The sequence below is a fragment of the Myotis brandtii genome, unplaced genomic scaffold (genome assembly GCF_000412655.1).
Source record: "Myotis brandtii unplaced genomic scaffold, ASM41265v1 scaffold129, whole genome shotgun sequence".
Lineage (NCBI taxonomy): Eukaryota > Metazoa > Chordata > Mammalia > Chiroptera > Vespertilionidae > Myotis > Myotis brandtii.
The window spans coordinates 1,541,080-1,557,774 of NW_005354551.1; the positions used below are offsets into that span (position 1 = coordinate 1,541,080).

General features: G+C 53.5%; 2 protein-coding genes across 10 annotated transcripts in view; both read left to right on the plus strand.

Annotated features, from left to right (window-relative positions):
* KIF17 (kinesin family member 17) overlaps positions 1–5,600 on the plus strand; it is a 30,258-nt gene extending 24,658 nt beyond the window's left edge. For 6 of the 9 annotated variants that reach the window (XM_014534347.1, XM_014534349.1, XM_014534351.1 and 3 more), the window contains 4 exons: positions 953–1,211; positions 2,289–2,359; positions 3,671–3,788; positions 4,892–5,600. In XM_014534347.1, coding sequence (XP_014389833.1) covers positions 953–1,211; positions 2,289–2,359; positions 3,671–3,788; positions 4,892–5,070 — 627 coding nt within the window. In that variant the 3' untranslated portion in view covers positions 5,071–5,600. Of the gene's footprint in view, positions 1–952; positions 1,212–2,288; positions 2,360–3,670; positions 3,789–4,891 lie in introns of those variants that run through there. The other 3 variants (XM_014534348.1, XM_014534352.1, XM_014534353.1) reach the window with 3 other exon arrangements.
* Positions 5,601–7,684: 2,084 nt separating this feature from the next.
* On the plus strand, positions 7,685–15,976 carry DDOST (dolichyl-diphosphooligosaccharide--protein glycosyltransferase subunit (non-catalytic)). Its single transcript, XM_005859700.2, is given in 12 exon segments — positions 7,685–7,726; positions 7,728–7,905; positions 8,116–8,226; positions 11,960–12,046; positions 13,157–13,260; positions 13,393–13,487; positions 13,769–13,862; positions 14,121–14,269; positions 14,601–14,748; positions 15,282–15,402; positions 15,521–15,627; positions 15,714–15,976. Coding segments are annotated over 12 exon segments (1,371 nt in total). The 5' UTR covers positions 7,685–7,699; the 3' UTR covers positions 15,864–15,976.
* The last annotated feature ends 719 nt before the right edge of the window (positions 15,977–16,695 follow it).

Genomic DNA, 16,695 nt, shown 5'->3' on the forward strand with positions numbered 1-16,695 from the left:
AGGGAGAGAGGGAGGGAGGGAGGGAGGGAGGGAAGGAAGGAGAGAGAGAGAGAGAGAGAGAGAGAGAGAGAGAGAGAGAAACATCGATTGGTTGCCTCCTGTATGTGCCCTAACTGGGGATCAAGCCCGAGACCTTTTTGGTATATGGGATAAGACTCCAACCAACTAAGCCACCCAGCCAGGGCTACATACCTCAATTTAAAACAAAAACCACACAAATTCTTCCTGGGTTTGGTGAATGTCCCATCTCACACTGTCTTCATTTTTGTTCATTTCCATGTTAAGTTTTGGACTTCTGACTTGAAGTCTTCATGTCTGTGACTACCTGTTGAAGGGATTTTTATTCACATTGGTGTGCTGTGTTACGTGTTTAATGTCTGGCTCAATGCCCTTGTGCTGTGGGGGGATTTTCTCCTGAAATGCACTGATCTACATTTCTGTTCCTTGTAGTAGCTCTCCTGTTTATTTCATAACGACACAGCAGTTACACTCAAGAGAAATGAAAATATGTCCACACAAAAACTTGTACACGAATGTTCAGAGCAGCATCATTCATTATAGGCCAAAGTGAAAACAAGCATAAATGTAAAGAATGTGGCATATTCCCAACGGGATATTATTCCGCAGTAAAAGGAAGTACTGATACATGATACAACATGGTGAACTTGAAAACACTATGTTACGTGAGAGAAGCAAGACACAAAAGACGACATAGTGTATGCTTCCATGATTTCATTCATAAGAAATGTCCAGAATAAGCAAATTTACAGACAGGAAGTAGATTGGTGGTTGCCTAGGGCTGGGGGTTGGGAGAAGTGGGGAATGACTCATGAGTATGGGGTCTCTTTTGGGTGATGAAACGCTCTAACACTGATTGGGATAATGACCGCACAAATCTGAATATACTAAAAGTCACTGAATGAATTGTACACTTGAAATGCTTCATTTCCAGCTTCGGGCGGCAGAGGTGGAGATCAAAGACTTGCAGTCGGAGTTTGAGCTCGAGAAGATCGATTACTTGGCCACCATCCGCCGGCAGGAACGCGACTTCCTGCTCTTCCAGCAGCTGCTGGAGCAGGTGCAGCCGCTGATTCGCCGGGACTGTAACTACAGCAACCTGGACCGGGTCCGGCGCGAGTCCTGCTGGGACGAGGACAACGGCTTCTGGAAGATCCCGGAGCCCATGGTCATCAAAACCAGCCTCCCAGTAGGTCAGGAGCCTGGCTGTCCCTCGGCCCTCCCTCCCCGCCTCCACACTTCGCTTCCCTGCAGACTGACGGGAAGCCATGGGCCTCGTCCTGCTGGCTGTGGGTGAAACAGACATGTGACCCCGAGATTCCAAAACATGGGGGGCCTGAGAGAACAGTGTGTTCTGAGTCAGTTGGAATTCTGGCTCCATCACTCCCTGTGTGACCTCTTTGGGACTCAGTGTCCTCATCTGTGAAATGGGGATTAATACCAGCACCTCAAAGGGTGCGGGTGGCTTACAATGTGTCAATACACGTAAAACCCTCAGAGCCACGCCAGGCACATCTTAAGTGCGTGGGACACTGCAGCATCATCGTGATCCTGTCATTTCACCCCACAACCATCCTGTGAAGGACAAGGACCACTGCCCCTGGTTTACATGGGAGGAGGAAGTGGAGTCTCAGAGAGAGGGAGCTCCTGTCAGTCACAGCATGCGGTGCAGGGCCAGGGAGGCAAACGAGCTGTCCCCTGCAGGCCTGGTTCAACGTCTGCCTTTGCACTGACCTCCCTGTGACCTTAAGACGGTCACAGTCCCTCTTGGGCTTTGGTGCTCTCATCTTCACAAAGAAGTCGGGGGGGGGGGGGGGTAAGAGGATCTTCAAGGCGCCTCCATCTTGAAGTGGAGTCTGGCCAGACTGAGTGGCTCTTTCTGCAGCCACGAAGCTGGCTCTGCCCATGCAGACAGCAGTAGCTGTCACAGCCCACAAGGCCCCCGCCAGTTCTCCCCCTGGTCAGAGGGTCGTCCAGGCCCCATGTCGCTGGTGTTTATGGCCACTGACCCCATCTCTGCTGACACTCCAGGCAGCTGCAGCCTTCCTCCCACCCCCACCAGCCTGCCATCTTCTTCGGGGTCTGAGCCCTCCTGTTGTGTTTCCCGGAGGCATCCCTTTGCTTGGGCCGGGAAGGCCTCCTTGGCTCCAAGCCTGAGCCAGGCCTAACGCGCCCCCCTTCGCCCCCTGCTGGGGAGAGGGCTGCAGCCCACCCTGTCCTTCTGGCCCCCATAGCGAGCAGCAGGCACTTCAGCTTTTGTTTTCTCACAGCAGTTTCAACAGGGCTGCAGAACAGACCAGCCCGCAAAACCTCCGCGGCAGACAGCGGCGAGCTGGGCATGGTAAGACCCCCGGAGAGGGAGCGAGGGGTGGGGCGGAGGGGGCTGGCCCAGGGTGGACTTCTACTTCCATCCGCCCTGAGGATTCAAGCAGGGGGCCGAACCGGGGTCCTTCCTGTGTATCTGTTGGCACCTAGACCTTCAACCCCCTCTGGCCCTCATTCAAAGCCATGTATGGTCACAACGACCAGAGGGAAAGGAGATGGTTCAGATCGGCCCAGCTGCGGGGGAGCACAGAAGCGGCAGCTGGAATCCCAGAGGCCCAGCAGTACAGTTTGGCTCCCTGGGCCCTCGCTGGTCTAAAGCTCTGATTGGCTGCTTTTGATAGCTTAACTATATAAAAAAGGGAAAGTTGTTCCTGAAAAACACACACACAACATTCTTACCCTGGAACCACTAAGGGGTTCTATTAGTCAGAATGCTTTTACTTCCGGTGATAGCTACCCAAAGCAAACAATCCCAAGCAAAAGGGGAATTTACTGTGCATGTTAAGAGGACCGGTTTCAGGCATGGCTGGATCTAGGGGCTCACACAGTCAGGCTTCCCTTCCTATTCTAGCGTTGGACCCAGGCAGGCTTTCTCCAAGTGAGAAAGGCAGGAAAGATGGCTGCTGGCGATTAGTGACCCAACAGAGAGACTGGTCTCTTAGCCTCCTCACACCAGTGCTGGTGCAGATTCTGATCCGTTCTGCCTGGTCCTGGGCCTACTCTCGGACCAATGACTACGTCCAGAACATGGAGTTCTGTGATTGGTCCAGTGTGGGTCACATGTCCAGCTGTGTAGCAAGGGGTGGGTGGGAGGCAGTGGTGGTATTAGGGCACTCTGAGTGATCACCCCACCAGGACGATGTCAGGGGGAGAAGGATAGGTCCCCGAAGGAAGAGATTCAGGGTGAAGAAAAGTCCACGAGAGTGAAAAACAATAGTTCTTGGTGATAAAAAGATCGGGACTCCAGTTCTAATGATCATAAACGCGCCCCCGAGCTGAGCGCTGTGTTACTCTTCTGTGATGTGTCATGATGGGTTTGGGTGTGTTGTGTTGTTCTTGCCCGGATGGAGCTGGCACAGTGCCCTCTGTTGAGGTTTGCAGGAGGGGATGAGGCACTTCCATTCCCAAGGAAGGGGTGGGGGTGTGTAGGCTCGGCTGGATCCCACCCCAGGAGGCCGGTCTATAGCCGATACACCCGAGCGGGCAGCGGGGCCAGGGAAGCCCCATCCCACCAGGCTTGCGGAGGCTGCTGAGCCCTGGGTGAGGGCCCACATAAGAGCTGCACAAACAAGGGGTCTTAACCCGTGAGGATTTGGGATCTCTGCAGGAAGAAGACCGCTACAGGCTGATGCTCAGTCGGAGCGACAGTGAAAATATTGCCAGTAACTACTTCCGGCCAAAGCGGGCCAACCAGATCCTCAGCACAGATCCCATGAAGAGCCTCAGTGAGTGCCCTGCCCACCTCTTGTCCTCCAGCCTCTTCCCTCGACCCTCTGCCAACAGGGAGGGGCTGACGGGGCGGACGGAGTCAGACAGGCCTGGTCCTCAGCTATTAAGTGAGGGGGAGACACAGGATTAGGTAAAATGAAATGGGGAAACGGCCCAGCCCAGGGCCTGCACATAGTAGGTGCTCAATACAGTCTCCCCTTTCCTCCTGGGGGCGACGTGCGATTTGATTCATCTGCCTCCCCCGACATGCACTGGGCCCCCAACACTGGTCAGGGCCTGGCGTGGGGCTACATGACCCTGGTCAGTTACCAGCTCCCTCAGCTCCCAGGATATTGGCTTTCCCCTGAGCCAAGCGGGCAGACAGGGTCACAAAAGCAAAACACGTTCAAAAGCAAGAACTGAAAATCACTTCATTCTTCTGCTTTTAAAGACCTCAGGATTTCCAGTAAAATATCCATGAGAAGCACATCTCAGTCCTGTATTGAGGTTATTTAAGAGACAAAGTGGGTGGAGTTGAGGAATAAGGAAAGAAAAGTTGGACAGGAAATAAACTAACATCCGTTGGGAACCTGGCGCGGTGCCCATGCGGCAGATGAGGAAACTGAGGCCCAGAGAGGCTCAGCCAGGCATCCCTGACTGAGCTCATGGTGGCTGCAAGGAATGGCTCAGGCCGGCCTAAATCTCTGACTGGCTGCTTTTGATAGCTTAACGTTGTAAAAAAGGGAATGTTGTTCCTGAAACACACACACACACACACACACACACACACACACACACACAACTATTCTTAACCGAGGACCACTGAGGGGTTTTCTTCCAAGTGAGGCCATCCTTCTAGGAAGAGGTGGAGCTGGGCTTTGAACCCAGGCTTGTCTGGCTTGAGATCCCAGGCTGTGTCCCAGCCCAGACCCTTTGGACGCAGACATAGTGCTGGGTCTGAGGCCCCAACCCGAGCAGCGTCATAGAATGTGGGGTCCTAGCAGGGGGACCAGGGCTTGGGCTGGGTGGGGGCGGGACAGGGGCTGCACCCACACCTAGGGCTTTCTTCCCACGCCTGCACTCCTGGCTCACCAGCGCCCTCCGGGCCTCTCCTCCACAGCCTATCGCAGCTCGCCGCCAGGCCTCAGCTCCCCCCTCGGCAACAGCTCTGCCATGCCACCCTCCCAGGCCCCTGAGATGCCCCAGCCCCGGCCCTTCCGCCTCGAGTCCCTCGACATCCCCTTCACCAAGGCCAAGCGTAAGAAGAGCAGAAGCAGCTTTGGCAGCGAGCCTCTGTGAACACAGCTGCCTGCTGGGGGCTTCGGCGACGGCCAGGCCCTCCGGGGCAGCCCCAGCTGGGCCTCCTCTCCTGCCCCCACGGTGACAGGGGCGCTGGAGGGGGCCCTCGCCCTGGAGGACAAATTCCCTTCCCTGTTCCCCAGAGAGCCCACTGCTGCCCGGGCGGGAGCCCCTCGGAGCTAGACCATCCTTGGAAAGGCCCCTCCAGCTCCCAGTGCCACGTCAGTATTCCCACCTGCTCACCTGCCACGGAGCCGCCATCTGTGCCCACCAGTGTTGTTTGGAGCCTCGATGGGCTCTGCCTCAAGGCCTTTACCGACGGCGTGTCAGCAACTCCCCCGTGGATCGCGCTCAACATGTCGGTGATGGAAAACTGCCTCCGTCCGGTTGGCCCCACTTCCTGGGGGAAGCCCCGCAGGACGGTGCCCGAGGCCTGAGCAGCTGCCCCTGCTGCCCGCTCCCAGCCGATCTGTGGCCCAAGGAGCCCACTCCGCATTAAGCTGCCCCAATAAACTGTGTTTTACCCACAAGCCCCCCTCCCTGGTTCTCTGGCAGCGGCACCGGGCCCCTCCCTGCCTGGAAGCTCTTCCTGGAGTGAGGGTCTCAAACAGCCGAGGCCATTCGGACAAACAGGCTCCAAGGTTTCTGCGACAATGCCCTGCGGTTGTGAGCACCAGTGCTTGTTTCTGGGGAAAGTATCTGACCTGCCATTAGGCTCTCAAAGCATCTGCGACCCAGGAAAGCCGAGCCCTTGTTTAGGAAACAGGCTGTGGCCCAAAGAAGACCCAGGTTGGGTCTGCCCTCGGGGGCTGGGCTGGAACCGGGTGTCCTGACAGGGCCACCCCAGCAACCTAGGCCACACTCCTCCCCTAGTTCCTTGTAGCCCAGGCCTGCCTCATGGGAGGGGCTCATACTCCCAGGGAGAAGTTTTGGCCTTTGGTGCTGTCCTGAGCCTCATTTCACTCTGAGCCTCATCTGTGAGACGGGGATAAACACCCACCTCCTAGAGTTCATGTGAAGGTAAAACGAGGTGGTATCTAAAGTTCCGGTGCACAGCAGGTGCTCCGGGTCAGCCCATCCTTCCTCCTCTGTTATTTATTATATTTCTTTACTGATTTCAGAGAGGAAGGGGCGGGGGGAGAGAAACATCAATAATGAGAATCATTGATCGGCTGCCTCCAGCACGTCCCCTTACTGGGGATCGAGCCCGTAACCCAGGCATGTGCCCTTGGCCGGAATCGAACCTGGGACCCTTCAGCCCGCAGGGCAATGCTCTATCCACTGAGCCAAACCAGCTATGGCTCCTCTGTATTTTTTTTATATTAGTTGCTGTGGCTCATGCCACAGATCACATGCCTGGGCCAAGGAGCTCACCTCCTGGAGAAGCTGGGGTGGGGTGGAGGGTGCTTAGGTACCTATGGAGGCAGCCTGCAGACACACTTCGAATAAGAGGGAGCCAGGTCTTCATGGGAACAAAGTCGCCTCGGTGAAGGGAGCAGCAGCAGGTGGGGGGGGAGGGGGGGGGGGGCTCCCATAAAGGATGGAGAATATCTGGGGAGGCTTAAGATGGGGATGTGGGGAGGGAGAGGGAGCTGCATGAGCGAAAGGCAGGAGGCGGGGAAGCTGAGGGTAGGTTCAAGGTCGGAGGAGACCTGTTCCAGGTAAGCCCTGGGTGGGACTAAGAGGAGCACGAGGCTGCAGACCTGAGAGAGGAGGGCCTCTGGGTGTCTGTGGGCTGGGGCAGACTCCTAAGCAACGGTGTTAGTTAGAGGTGGACTGAAGTCGTGGGGCTGCTTGTGGTAGCTTTCCCTTAGACCTGTGACGGCCCGAGGCAGGTCGGAGGTGAGCCCTGGCCCTGACCAGTGTAGAAGGGGTGGGAGCCATCATTACTGAGCGGTTGCTCAGCCTAGCCCTGCACTGGCGCCTTAACCGGCTCCAGTCCTCCCAAGAGCCCAGGGCTGTTCCAAGGGCGCACAGACGGGTAGGCGAGCTGCCTCTGGCCATTTTATTTCCAGCCTAGAACAGTGGCCTGGACAGGAGTGAAATCCCGGGGTAAAGGGGTTAGTGAGGGACCGAGCCTGGGAATGAGCCTCATTAGAGCTTTTTTGTCGCTAGGCTAGTCCACCGCCCTTTCCTACCTGCAGCGTGGGCCACCAGGCAGGGCAGGCCACGCCAGGCCAAGGACCCTGGGCCCGCGAGCCGCGGGAGTCTAAAGTGTCCCTGTCCCTGATCTTACTTTTCCAATCGTTTCCTCTCTGGAGATGGTGGAGGAGGGGCCCGGTTCCCAGTCCCGAGACTGTCCTGGACCAGAGAGAAACGAAAAGGTGGTCCAGGGAGGCCCCTGTCAAGACCACGCAAGCCGGGACCACTCAGACTAAGCGTCCTGTTGATTGGCCGGGGCTGCAGAGCTGTCTCTCTAGGATTGAGCCGCTTGCTTTGGGGAGGCGGAGCCTCGTTCCCCTTCCGCCAATAGGATTGAGAGGTTCCGCCTATAACCGAGGCACTTCCGGTGGTGTTCCTGGCTCGGTTCCTATCATCTGGACGGCGGCTCTTGGAGCCCGGCCCCGGCATACCCAGATCACTTCCGGGTGGAACTTCAGGACCCCGAGCCGCGATTGGCTGACCTTAGATGGGGTACTTCCGGTGTCCAGGTGCTCCGGTTCTTTGGCAGGAGTAGAAAGATGGAACTTGGCGCCGCTTCCCGTGTTTGGTCCCTCTTGTGGCTGCTGCTCCCCTCGCTTGGCCTGGTCGGCGCCAGCGGTTCCCGCACCCTAGTGCTGCTGGACAACCTCAACCTGCGGGAGACGCATTCGCTTTTCTTCCGGAGTCTGAAGGGTGAGACGGGGGTCCGAGGGGGCGGCGGGTGAAAGTCTGAGTTTGGAAAGGCCCCCCAGCCCGAGGGCAACGGCCACCCTTCCTCGCACTCGTTCTCCACGAGCGGGCCGCCCAGGTCTGGCCTGCCGCTTGGGGGCGAGGGCAGGGCTGTCGCGGTCTCTGCAGCGGCGGTTTCCCTCAGCCTCAGTTGCCTATTTTCTCCTTGTGCAGATCGGGGCTTTGAACTCACATTCAAGACCGCAGATGACCCCAGCCTGTCTCTTATTAAGTACGGGGAGTTCCTCTATGACAATCTCATCATCTTCTCCCCCTCGGTAGAAGGTAAGGGCCGCGCGTCACCCCCACGACCGGGGTGGTAGGTTCAGGACTGATCTGTCACTTTGTTCTGCATCTCGGGCATGTGCTGGGTCATGGGATGGTCACTAGCCCTGGCCACAGCTGCTGCGGGTGAAGAGGAACGTGTTAACTTCTGCCCTGGGCCAATCAGGGCACAGCTTCTGAAAAGACACAGCTGAGGACTGTAGGGTCAGGTATTGCCACAGACCATGCAGCCTGGGGCCCTGCTAATCTGAGAAGTGAATTTTCCCTGTAAAGCGACTGATAGGAAAGATGGAGGACCCCCTAGCAGGGCTGGCCTGGGCGGAAGGAGGAAATGGCATGTTGTTAACAGGGTGTGCAGTAAAGAGGCTGTAGCCGTTGAACTTGTGGATTCATAGTTCTCAGGCTGAAAAAGAGTAATGATCTAGCCTAGCTCCCTATTTGAGGCTGGATGGATAGTTCTAGAACAGAATGAATGTCTTTACTTCAGTATTCCTGTGACAGAGAGCTTACGCGGCGGTCAACTCCACCACTGGACAACTCTGTTACTTCTTATATTAAATTGGAATTTGCCTCCTATTTCCTACTCTATTTGGGGTGGGGAGAGGAGGAAGGGGTTTCTAATACTCCTCAGCCTTAGAGAGTAGGTCTAATGCTTTGATTACAAGCACAGCCTTCACGTAATCATAGCTGGTTCAGCTGGTTCTTCTCAGACTAAATACCCCTGTTCCTTTGGCTGTTTCTCTTTGCTGAGCTTTTTGGTGGGCATCTAGTCTTCTCTTCTGTAGTGGCTTCCATTTGTCTTTTTCTCCGAGGACTCAGGTTGCCATTTCTTCCTTCAGCTGATGAAGCTCAGGAAGTCTGTTGCTTCGTTGGTATCTACTTTATTCTCTGTAGTTCCTGTGAGGTTGGATTCAGCCAGATCCCTGAAGTATTTTTCTCAAGGCTCCAAACAGTTACCATGATTCTCCCAACTCCCCTGCAAAATGTGCCTTTGGTGTTGGCTTTTGGGAGGCAGGTGTAGTTGGGTGGAAGTGAGCCCAGGTTGTACAAATGAAAATCTTCAGGTTACTTGTGTGTGTGTGTGTGTGTGTGTGTGTGTGTGTGTGTGTGAATGAATGAATGTGAATGAGCCTTCAGCTGGTTAATTGGCGTTTGCCCAGTTTCTTCTGTGTTTGGAGCTCTGAAAGAGGTCCTCACAGCGACAGAGAGCCTGCCCCTAAGGAGTTCGTTCAGTCCGTCTTTGAGGCGATAAGAATAAGGACCTGAAATGAGATGCCAAACCCTGGGTGGGGCGGTACGCGGTGGAGCGCAGGAGCCGTCTGCGTTGTGCTCAGGAGGTAGAGTGGGGGTGTCGCTGAGAAGGAGGGACACGGTGAGTGAGACAGGGAGAAGGGGGTGAAGGTGGGTGGGAGAAGGTAGGTGTCAGAGAGCCTGACATTGTTTCCCAAGTGTTAGTCGACTTTCCGTACCTCCTTCATGATATTCACCAGATTTTATATCACCTGTGCTAACTAGTGTTTTTCTTTAAACTGACCTGCTTTTAAAGGAACCCAGGAATGAACCCAGTATCACCACGGAAATGGAGTCGGTGTCGTCCTTGCCTTCAGTAGAAGGCAACTATAAATAGACTAAGTGCAGTGCTGAGTCCTATACAGATTCTGTTCCCTGCAGCCCAAGGCTTCCTCTTGCAAGAGGAGATGAGAAAGTGAGGGAAGTGTTACAGCCCAGTATCCAGCTGAGACACTGTCTCTGACAGAGGAACTCTCTGAGATGTGACGTTACTTAAAGCTCTGCCCCACATCACCTTGTCACCTTGTCACCTTTTCTGTCCTTGGCAGAGTGGGTCCCACACTTTGGGAAACATGGCCGCAGTTCTTCGGGCATTCCTGGGAGAAGGCTTGTCTCTGCTGGTGGGGGTCAGGGGAAGGGTTTGGCCCCCTGCTTCAAGGGCCCTTCTGTGGTCCTGGGACCACCATTAGCCCGCTCGGGTGTGAGAACGCTGCTGAGTCAGTGGGTTCCTTGCCCTCTCTGGGATCAGGAAGCTTCCAAGGTGAATTCAGTAAAGTAACGGCTACAGAAGAAGGATCGATCCCCTGTGCCCCCAAAATCTGGGTCCCTTTTTGTAGGTAGGGAAATGGGCTTAGAAAGGCAAAGGGATGCCTAGATGTAAGCCCAGGTGTCTCCATTTCAGCAGCAGCACTCTTGACATTTTGGGCAGGATAATTCTTTGTTGAGAGGGCTGTCCTGTGTACTACGGGATGTGTAGCAGCATCCCGGGCCCCCTACCCACTAGATGGCAGTACACACGCTCCTGGTGACAACCAGAAATGTCTTAAGACAGTGTCCCTAAGGGGACCACTACTGTAGGAGCTGTTACTCAATTGTCTAAGACGGATGACCTCTGTAGGAGTGGAGATGGCTTTGTAAATGTAGTAGGAGAGGCTGGGTTTCCAGATACATGTTCTCTCTGAGCCTGAAGGAAAAGTAAGGTGCTTTGGTTTTGTTATTTATGTGAAAATTACCAAATTAAACAGGATCATTCTCATATTCAATCTTTCAGCTAGTTTTGGATGCTTACGGCAGTCACCCGACCAAATTGACCAAAAAGGATGTAATCTCACAATTACAGATGTTGGAAATTAATGACTCTTTTTGGTAATCTTTTTTTTTTTAAAGCACAGTATATGAAGTGGCTCTGTTATGGCTACAATGGCTATAAACCTGTAGGATTTCTAGAAAAAACCCTACTCATGTTGGGCAAATGAGTACTAGTCTCAGCGACAGACAGCATCATCCTTAAGAGTCAAAAGTGCTCTTTCTCAGACAACTTAGATGGAAGTGAAGTTGATGGGCTCTTGCAAACCGTGTTAGGTGACCCCCAGAGTGGCTCTAAAGGTGCAGGCAATGAGTATGAATGAAATTGTTTCATGAAGTGAGTGGGAAAATGCAGCATTTCTAAACAAATATTTTATACTAGAGGCCTGGTGCATGAAATGTGTGCACGGGGTTGGGGGGGACCCTCAGCCCAGCCTGCACCCTCTCGCAGTCTGGGACCCTCCGCTCCTTACCCCTTGGCTCGCTGCTCCTCATCGCTGCCGCTGTGCTCGCCAGCCATGAGCCTGGCTTCTGGCTGAGCAGCACTCCCCCTGTGGGAGCAGACTGGCCACCAGGGGGCAGCTCCTGCATTGAGTGTCTGCCCCCTGGTGGTCAGTGCGCATCATAGCGACTGGTTGTTCTTATTCCGCTGTAACAGTCACTTAGGCTTTTATTGTATAGACTAGAGACCCAATGCACAAAATTTGCGCAAGGGGGCCTGGCCCCCCACCGCTGCGGCGGTTACCTCTGCCTCCGCCCACCTCAGTTTCATCCGGAAGGTCATCTGGAAGGATGCTCAGTCTAATTAGCATATACTATGCTTTTATTATTATAGATGTGACTTGAAGAGTGTATAAATAACTTGACAACTATAATTGGTGGGTGTTTGACTATTTAATGTATACTTCTAAAAGTTGAATTCAAGCCATTATTTTTGGATCATCACATTGGAAAAAAAATGGGAGAATTGCCCTGTATCAGGGCATATATGGTAAACATTCCTCTCGTTTTGGGCCTCCAGAGGGCAATATTCTGTTAATGATTGTGGCTGGTCTGCTCCCCTGCCCCTCCCTCCCCCCAGTGTCAGAGGAGCAGTGAGAGGAACCTTCTGCATCACTGAGTCTGGTACTTTTTTCAGATTTTGGAGGCAACATCAACGTGGAGACCATCAGTACCTTTATAGACGGTGGAGGCAGTGTCCTGGTAGCTGCCAGCTCAGACATTGGTAGGTCTGATCTCAGAAGTTCTGCTGCTTTCCCCCATTTGTCCAGGAAGCTTGGAGAGCTTTACAAATGGAAGCTGCCAAATTGTCCTTCATTGGGTGGTCCTTGCCAGGGAGTGAGTGAGGGAACTACAGAGCCATTTAGTCCCTCCTGGCCTATGACTAGAACCAATGAGATGCGGGTCCTTTTAAGGGCTGGGAACCCTGTTTTTTTCTCTGTTTTTGCCCCCCCCCCCTTGTTTTGTGGTGATTCTTTCCTTAAAAAGAGGAGACAAGTAGGGAGAGCCTAATTGGGTAGAACACAAAGCAAATTTTTGTTTTACTATTTTGGAAAATTTTAAAGATACTTAGAAGTAGGAGGAACCATGAACAACACCTGGCCAATCTTGTTTCACTTTTTTCAGTATTGACAGCTTTTAACACGTTAAGCGCCATGTCAGTCACCGGTGACTGACACTTGACTTTCCATCCGGACCGGTCAGTCACTGGTGCCACCAGCATATCGGTGAAATTGGGTATCGTGGACTAAACGGAAAGGAAGACAAAACAGGCTCGGCACTTAACGTGTTAACCCTTTGCGGTCCAATTTTATTTTTGGAATTCAAACAGTCTGGTCCAAATTAATTGACGGGATTGAATGTTGAACCGGTTTGCGGTATCAACCTCAGCCTCGACATTGGACCTGCTCCTAGCACCTGGTCTGTCAAATCAGCCTCGACATTGGACCTGCTCCTAGCGCCTGGTCTGTCGGGTCAGCCTTGACATTGGACCGAAAAGGGTTAAGAACCACATTGGGTGGTGGTTTGGTGAAGTGGTGATGAGGAAGAGAGAAACCTTGTAAGCCGGGGCTTATCCAGGTCAGGTTTGCTGAGGTGGTACTTTGCTTCAAAGGGGGGTCTTGTGCAGAACCAAGGTCACTGTATTTGTGGAGGGAGAAGGCCAGGTGTTTGTTGTTGATTTTTACCGCGCTGTCGTCCAGGGATCCAGCTGGTGACGCTGCAGGGCCCTGGGGATGACTGGGAGAGTGAATCATAAGGATGCCAGGGCAAGTGACATAGCTTGGCCCAGGCCCACCCCTAAGGGCTCAGCCAGGCATCTCTTGGGTCTGTGCAGGTGACCCTCTTCGCGAGCTGGGCAGTGAGTGTGGGATTGAGTTCGATGAGGAGAAAACAGCTGTCATTGACCATCACAACTACGACATCTCAGACCTTGGCCAGGTAATCAGACCGTCACCTTCCAGGTTTCAGTCCCTTGTAGCAAAGCTCACCCTAGTAACCGTGCGGGAGTCGGGCGGGACCCCTGGCTTGGGGCCACCTTTCCAACCACCGGCCTCCCCTCTGCTGTTGCAGCATACGCTCATTGTGGCTGACACCGAGAACCTGCTGAAGGCCCCGACCATTGTTGGGAAGTCGTCTCTAAATCCCATCCTCTTTCGAGGTGTTGGGTGAGTGAGCAAGGAGAGGCCAACGGAAACCTGGGGGAGAGGGGTCACTTTGTTTTGTCAGGAAACCTACCAGACTTGGGATTATTTGGGTTATTCCTTCCTCCAGAAGAAGCAGGTGGGATTAAGTCATAACGTAAGAGTCACAGCTTCGTAGTTACTGCAAGAGGAGAGCTAAGTGTTTGCCAGTTAAAGGAAGTAGGATTCACTCCTGTGAAGAGATGGCCCTTAGGGATCCCCAGGTCCTTGGGTCTGAGTTGGGTGGTTCTCTCTTCCTTCCCCAGGATGGTGGCTGATCCTGACAATCCTTTGGTGTTGGACATCCTGACAGGCTCTTCCACCTCGTACTCCTTCTTCCCAGATAAACCTATCACCCAGGTGAGGGGCCTTTGCAGCCTCGAGACCCCATCTCCTGGGCCTGGTACAAAGCGCTTTTTTATTGGAGAGGAGACCTAAGCAGGAAAGCACACGCTGCCGAGGCTGGTGAAACGAGAAGCGGGGGAGCGGGGAGCGGGCAGAGTGGTCTCAGGTAGGGCCTAGGTTGTTCAGGTCTAGCCTGTGGTCCTCTTGCGCTAGGGGCCCAGCGGCTGTCCTTTGCCCTGGCTCTTGGGGATGACAGCCTCCTGTTGCTCCTAGTACCCCCATGCAGTGGGGAAGAACACCCTCCTGATTGCTGGGCTCCAGGCCAGGAACAACGCCCGGGTCATCTTCAGCGGTTCCCTCGACTTCTTCAGCGATGCCTTCTTCAACTCGGCAGTGCAGAAGGCCATGCCCGGCTCCCAGAGGTAGATGCCAGGGGACTTAGAGGCCTGTGGTCTGGGTGATGGGGTCTGTGCAGAGGGGAGGACTCCGATGGGGAGGAAGCCTTTTGGCTAACAGTGTCAGAGGCTAAGTATCTTTAGGTGCGTTAAAATTATTGAAGGATTTGACTTTGTTGCTATATTGGTCGTGCTGGCACTCCAAGCTAGTTATGCCTCTCTGGAGCACTTTGAAAATTGTGTGCTTATTGTACAGGTAACACCCAAAGCCATGCCCCTCCCATCTTTTCATTTCTGTGTTCCCACTTGGAAGGAGTTGGTTCTGGTGCTGCAGCCTCTGCTGTTTCCCCTCCTGCAGGTATTCCCAGACGGGCAACTATGAGCTAGCTCTGGCCCTCTCCCGCTGGGTGTTCAAAGAAGAGGGTGTCCTCCGTGTGGGGCCTGTGTCCCACCACCGGGTGGGCGAGACAGCCCCACCCAATGCCTACACTGTCACTGACCTTGTGGTAAGAGCTTGGAGTGAGCTGGCCATGTTGACCCAGCTCAAAAGCATTTCTGTGTTGGGCCTACGGGGCCTACGTATGGGTGACCACGTTAACCTCTGCCCTGAAGAAAGTCAGTTTGGGTGCAGAGAAACCGATATCTTGAGGGCGACCTTGTGGGAAGTGCAGAAGCGGGAGGGGCTTCTCTGACTCACTCTGCCGACAGTGGGGATCACAAGAGAAGTGCCGTTAGAGTCGGGTGTGAGGCAAGAGAAGTGGGGAAAGGCAAGAGAGCAGTGAGTGGAAGCAGGGATGCCCGAGAGTACCCGGCACCTCCCGGTGGAGCGCAGTTTGGGTGCAGGCTTCCACCAGCCTGTGAACAGGTGTGGATGGGAGTTAGAGGGTTAGCCTGCCAGGTGGTATTTCAGTTACTGCCCAGGGGTGGGGCTTGGCCAGGTTTTCACAGCTCCTGGGAGTTCCTGCTAGATTTGAGTAGCTCTGAGGGTGGCAGCCTCCCTCCAGTCACAGGCCCCTGGCTAACTGGCCTTTTCTCGCAGGAGTACAGCATCGTGATCGAGCAGCTCTCTAATGGCCAGTGGGTCCCCTTTGATGGTGATGACATTCAGCTGGAGTTTGTCCGCATCGATCCTTTTGTGAGGACCTTCCTGAAGAAGAAAGGTAAAAGCGGTTCTCCCAGGAGCTGCAGGAAGACAGTCCCTGCCTGTGGCTCACTCTCGGGAGGCTAACCGAGCAGCGCTCTGGGAACCCCTCCTGGTTACGTGTTGATCTTCCCCAGGTGGCAAGTACAGTGTCCAGTTCAAGTTGCCTGACGTGTACGGTGTGTTCCAGTTTAAAGTGGATTACAACCGGCTGGGCTACACACACTTGTACTCTTCCACTCAGGTAAGCACAGGCCACACAGCCCATTTCAGCCAGCGTGTCCCACTGGGCTTCCGAGAGGCCGGGCCTGTCACTCTGTCCTGTTGCAGGTGTCAGTGAGGCCACTGCAGCACACGCAGTATGAGCGCTTCATCCCCTCGGCCTATCCCTACTACGCCAGCGCCTTCTCCATGATGGCAGGACTCTTCATCTTCAGCATCGTCTTCTTACACATGAAGGAGAAGGAGAAGTCTGACTGAGGGCCTTGGGACTCCTTACAGCATGGAGACACGGAGGGTTTTTATAGGATTGGATTAATAGGATTTAATAGGATTGGATTTTTCCCCCCTTTTTTATTTTTATTTTTTTAAAGCCATGGGACAGTGGCATAACCTTACCTCAATGGGAGATGTAGCCCTGAGTACAAAAGGAGTGGGGGTCCAGGGATGGTTTTTATGTAAGTTTTTCCATCTCGTGCTGAGTGGTTTTTTTCAAATGTGCAGCTACTCTCATTTCTAAAATAAATAGAAACATTACCCTCAAACTTCATCTGGCTCCCATTGTACTTTGCTAAAGAGGTAATGACTGGACACAAAACACTAAGTGGCCTCTCTTAATTTTGCTGAAGACGAGACTGTACTTTATGAAATGATAGTGTTTCCAAACTTCTCAAGGGATAAAATAAGGCTAATACACTGAGGCCAGTGGGGAATCGCTGACATGGGAATCTAAGGTAACAGCACTGCCTTTATAACAGACACAGAATTGTTTGATTTTCATAAGAACCTTAAATATATGTTCACTTGCTTTAGGCCAGTGGTCGCCAACCTTTCGGACCTCACGGACCACCAATGGTCTGCGGACCACCGGTTGGCGACCGCTGCGTTAGGCAATAGCCATATTCCTAAAGAGCATGTGCAAAATTATATGCGAAATCCCTTCCATTGTTGATCTCTGCCTACAAAATTCTTTTCTTTATGGTATAAGAATCAGTCTTAAAGCCAAATAGTCCAAGGCACATATATATTCTGCAGTTGTAAATATGCATTTAATTCTTCACAATTCCTCTAAGAAATGCCAGTCAGGAGGAAA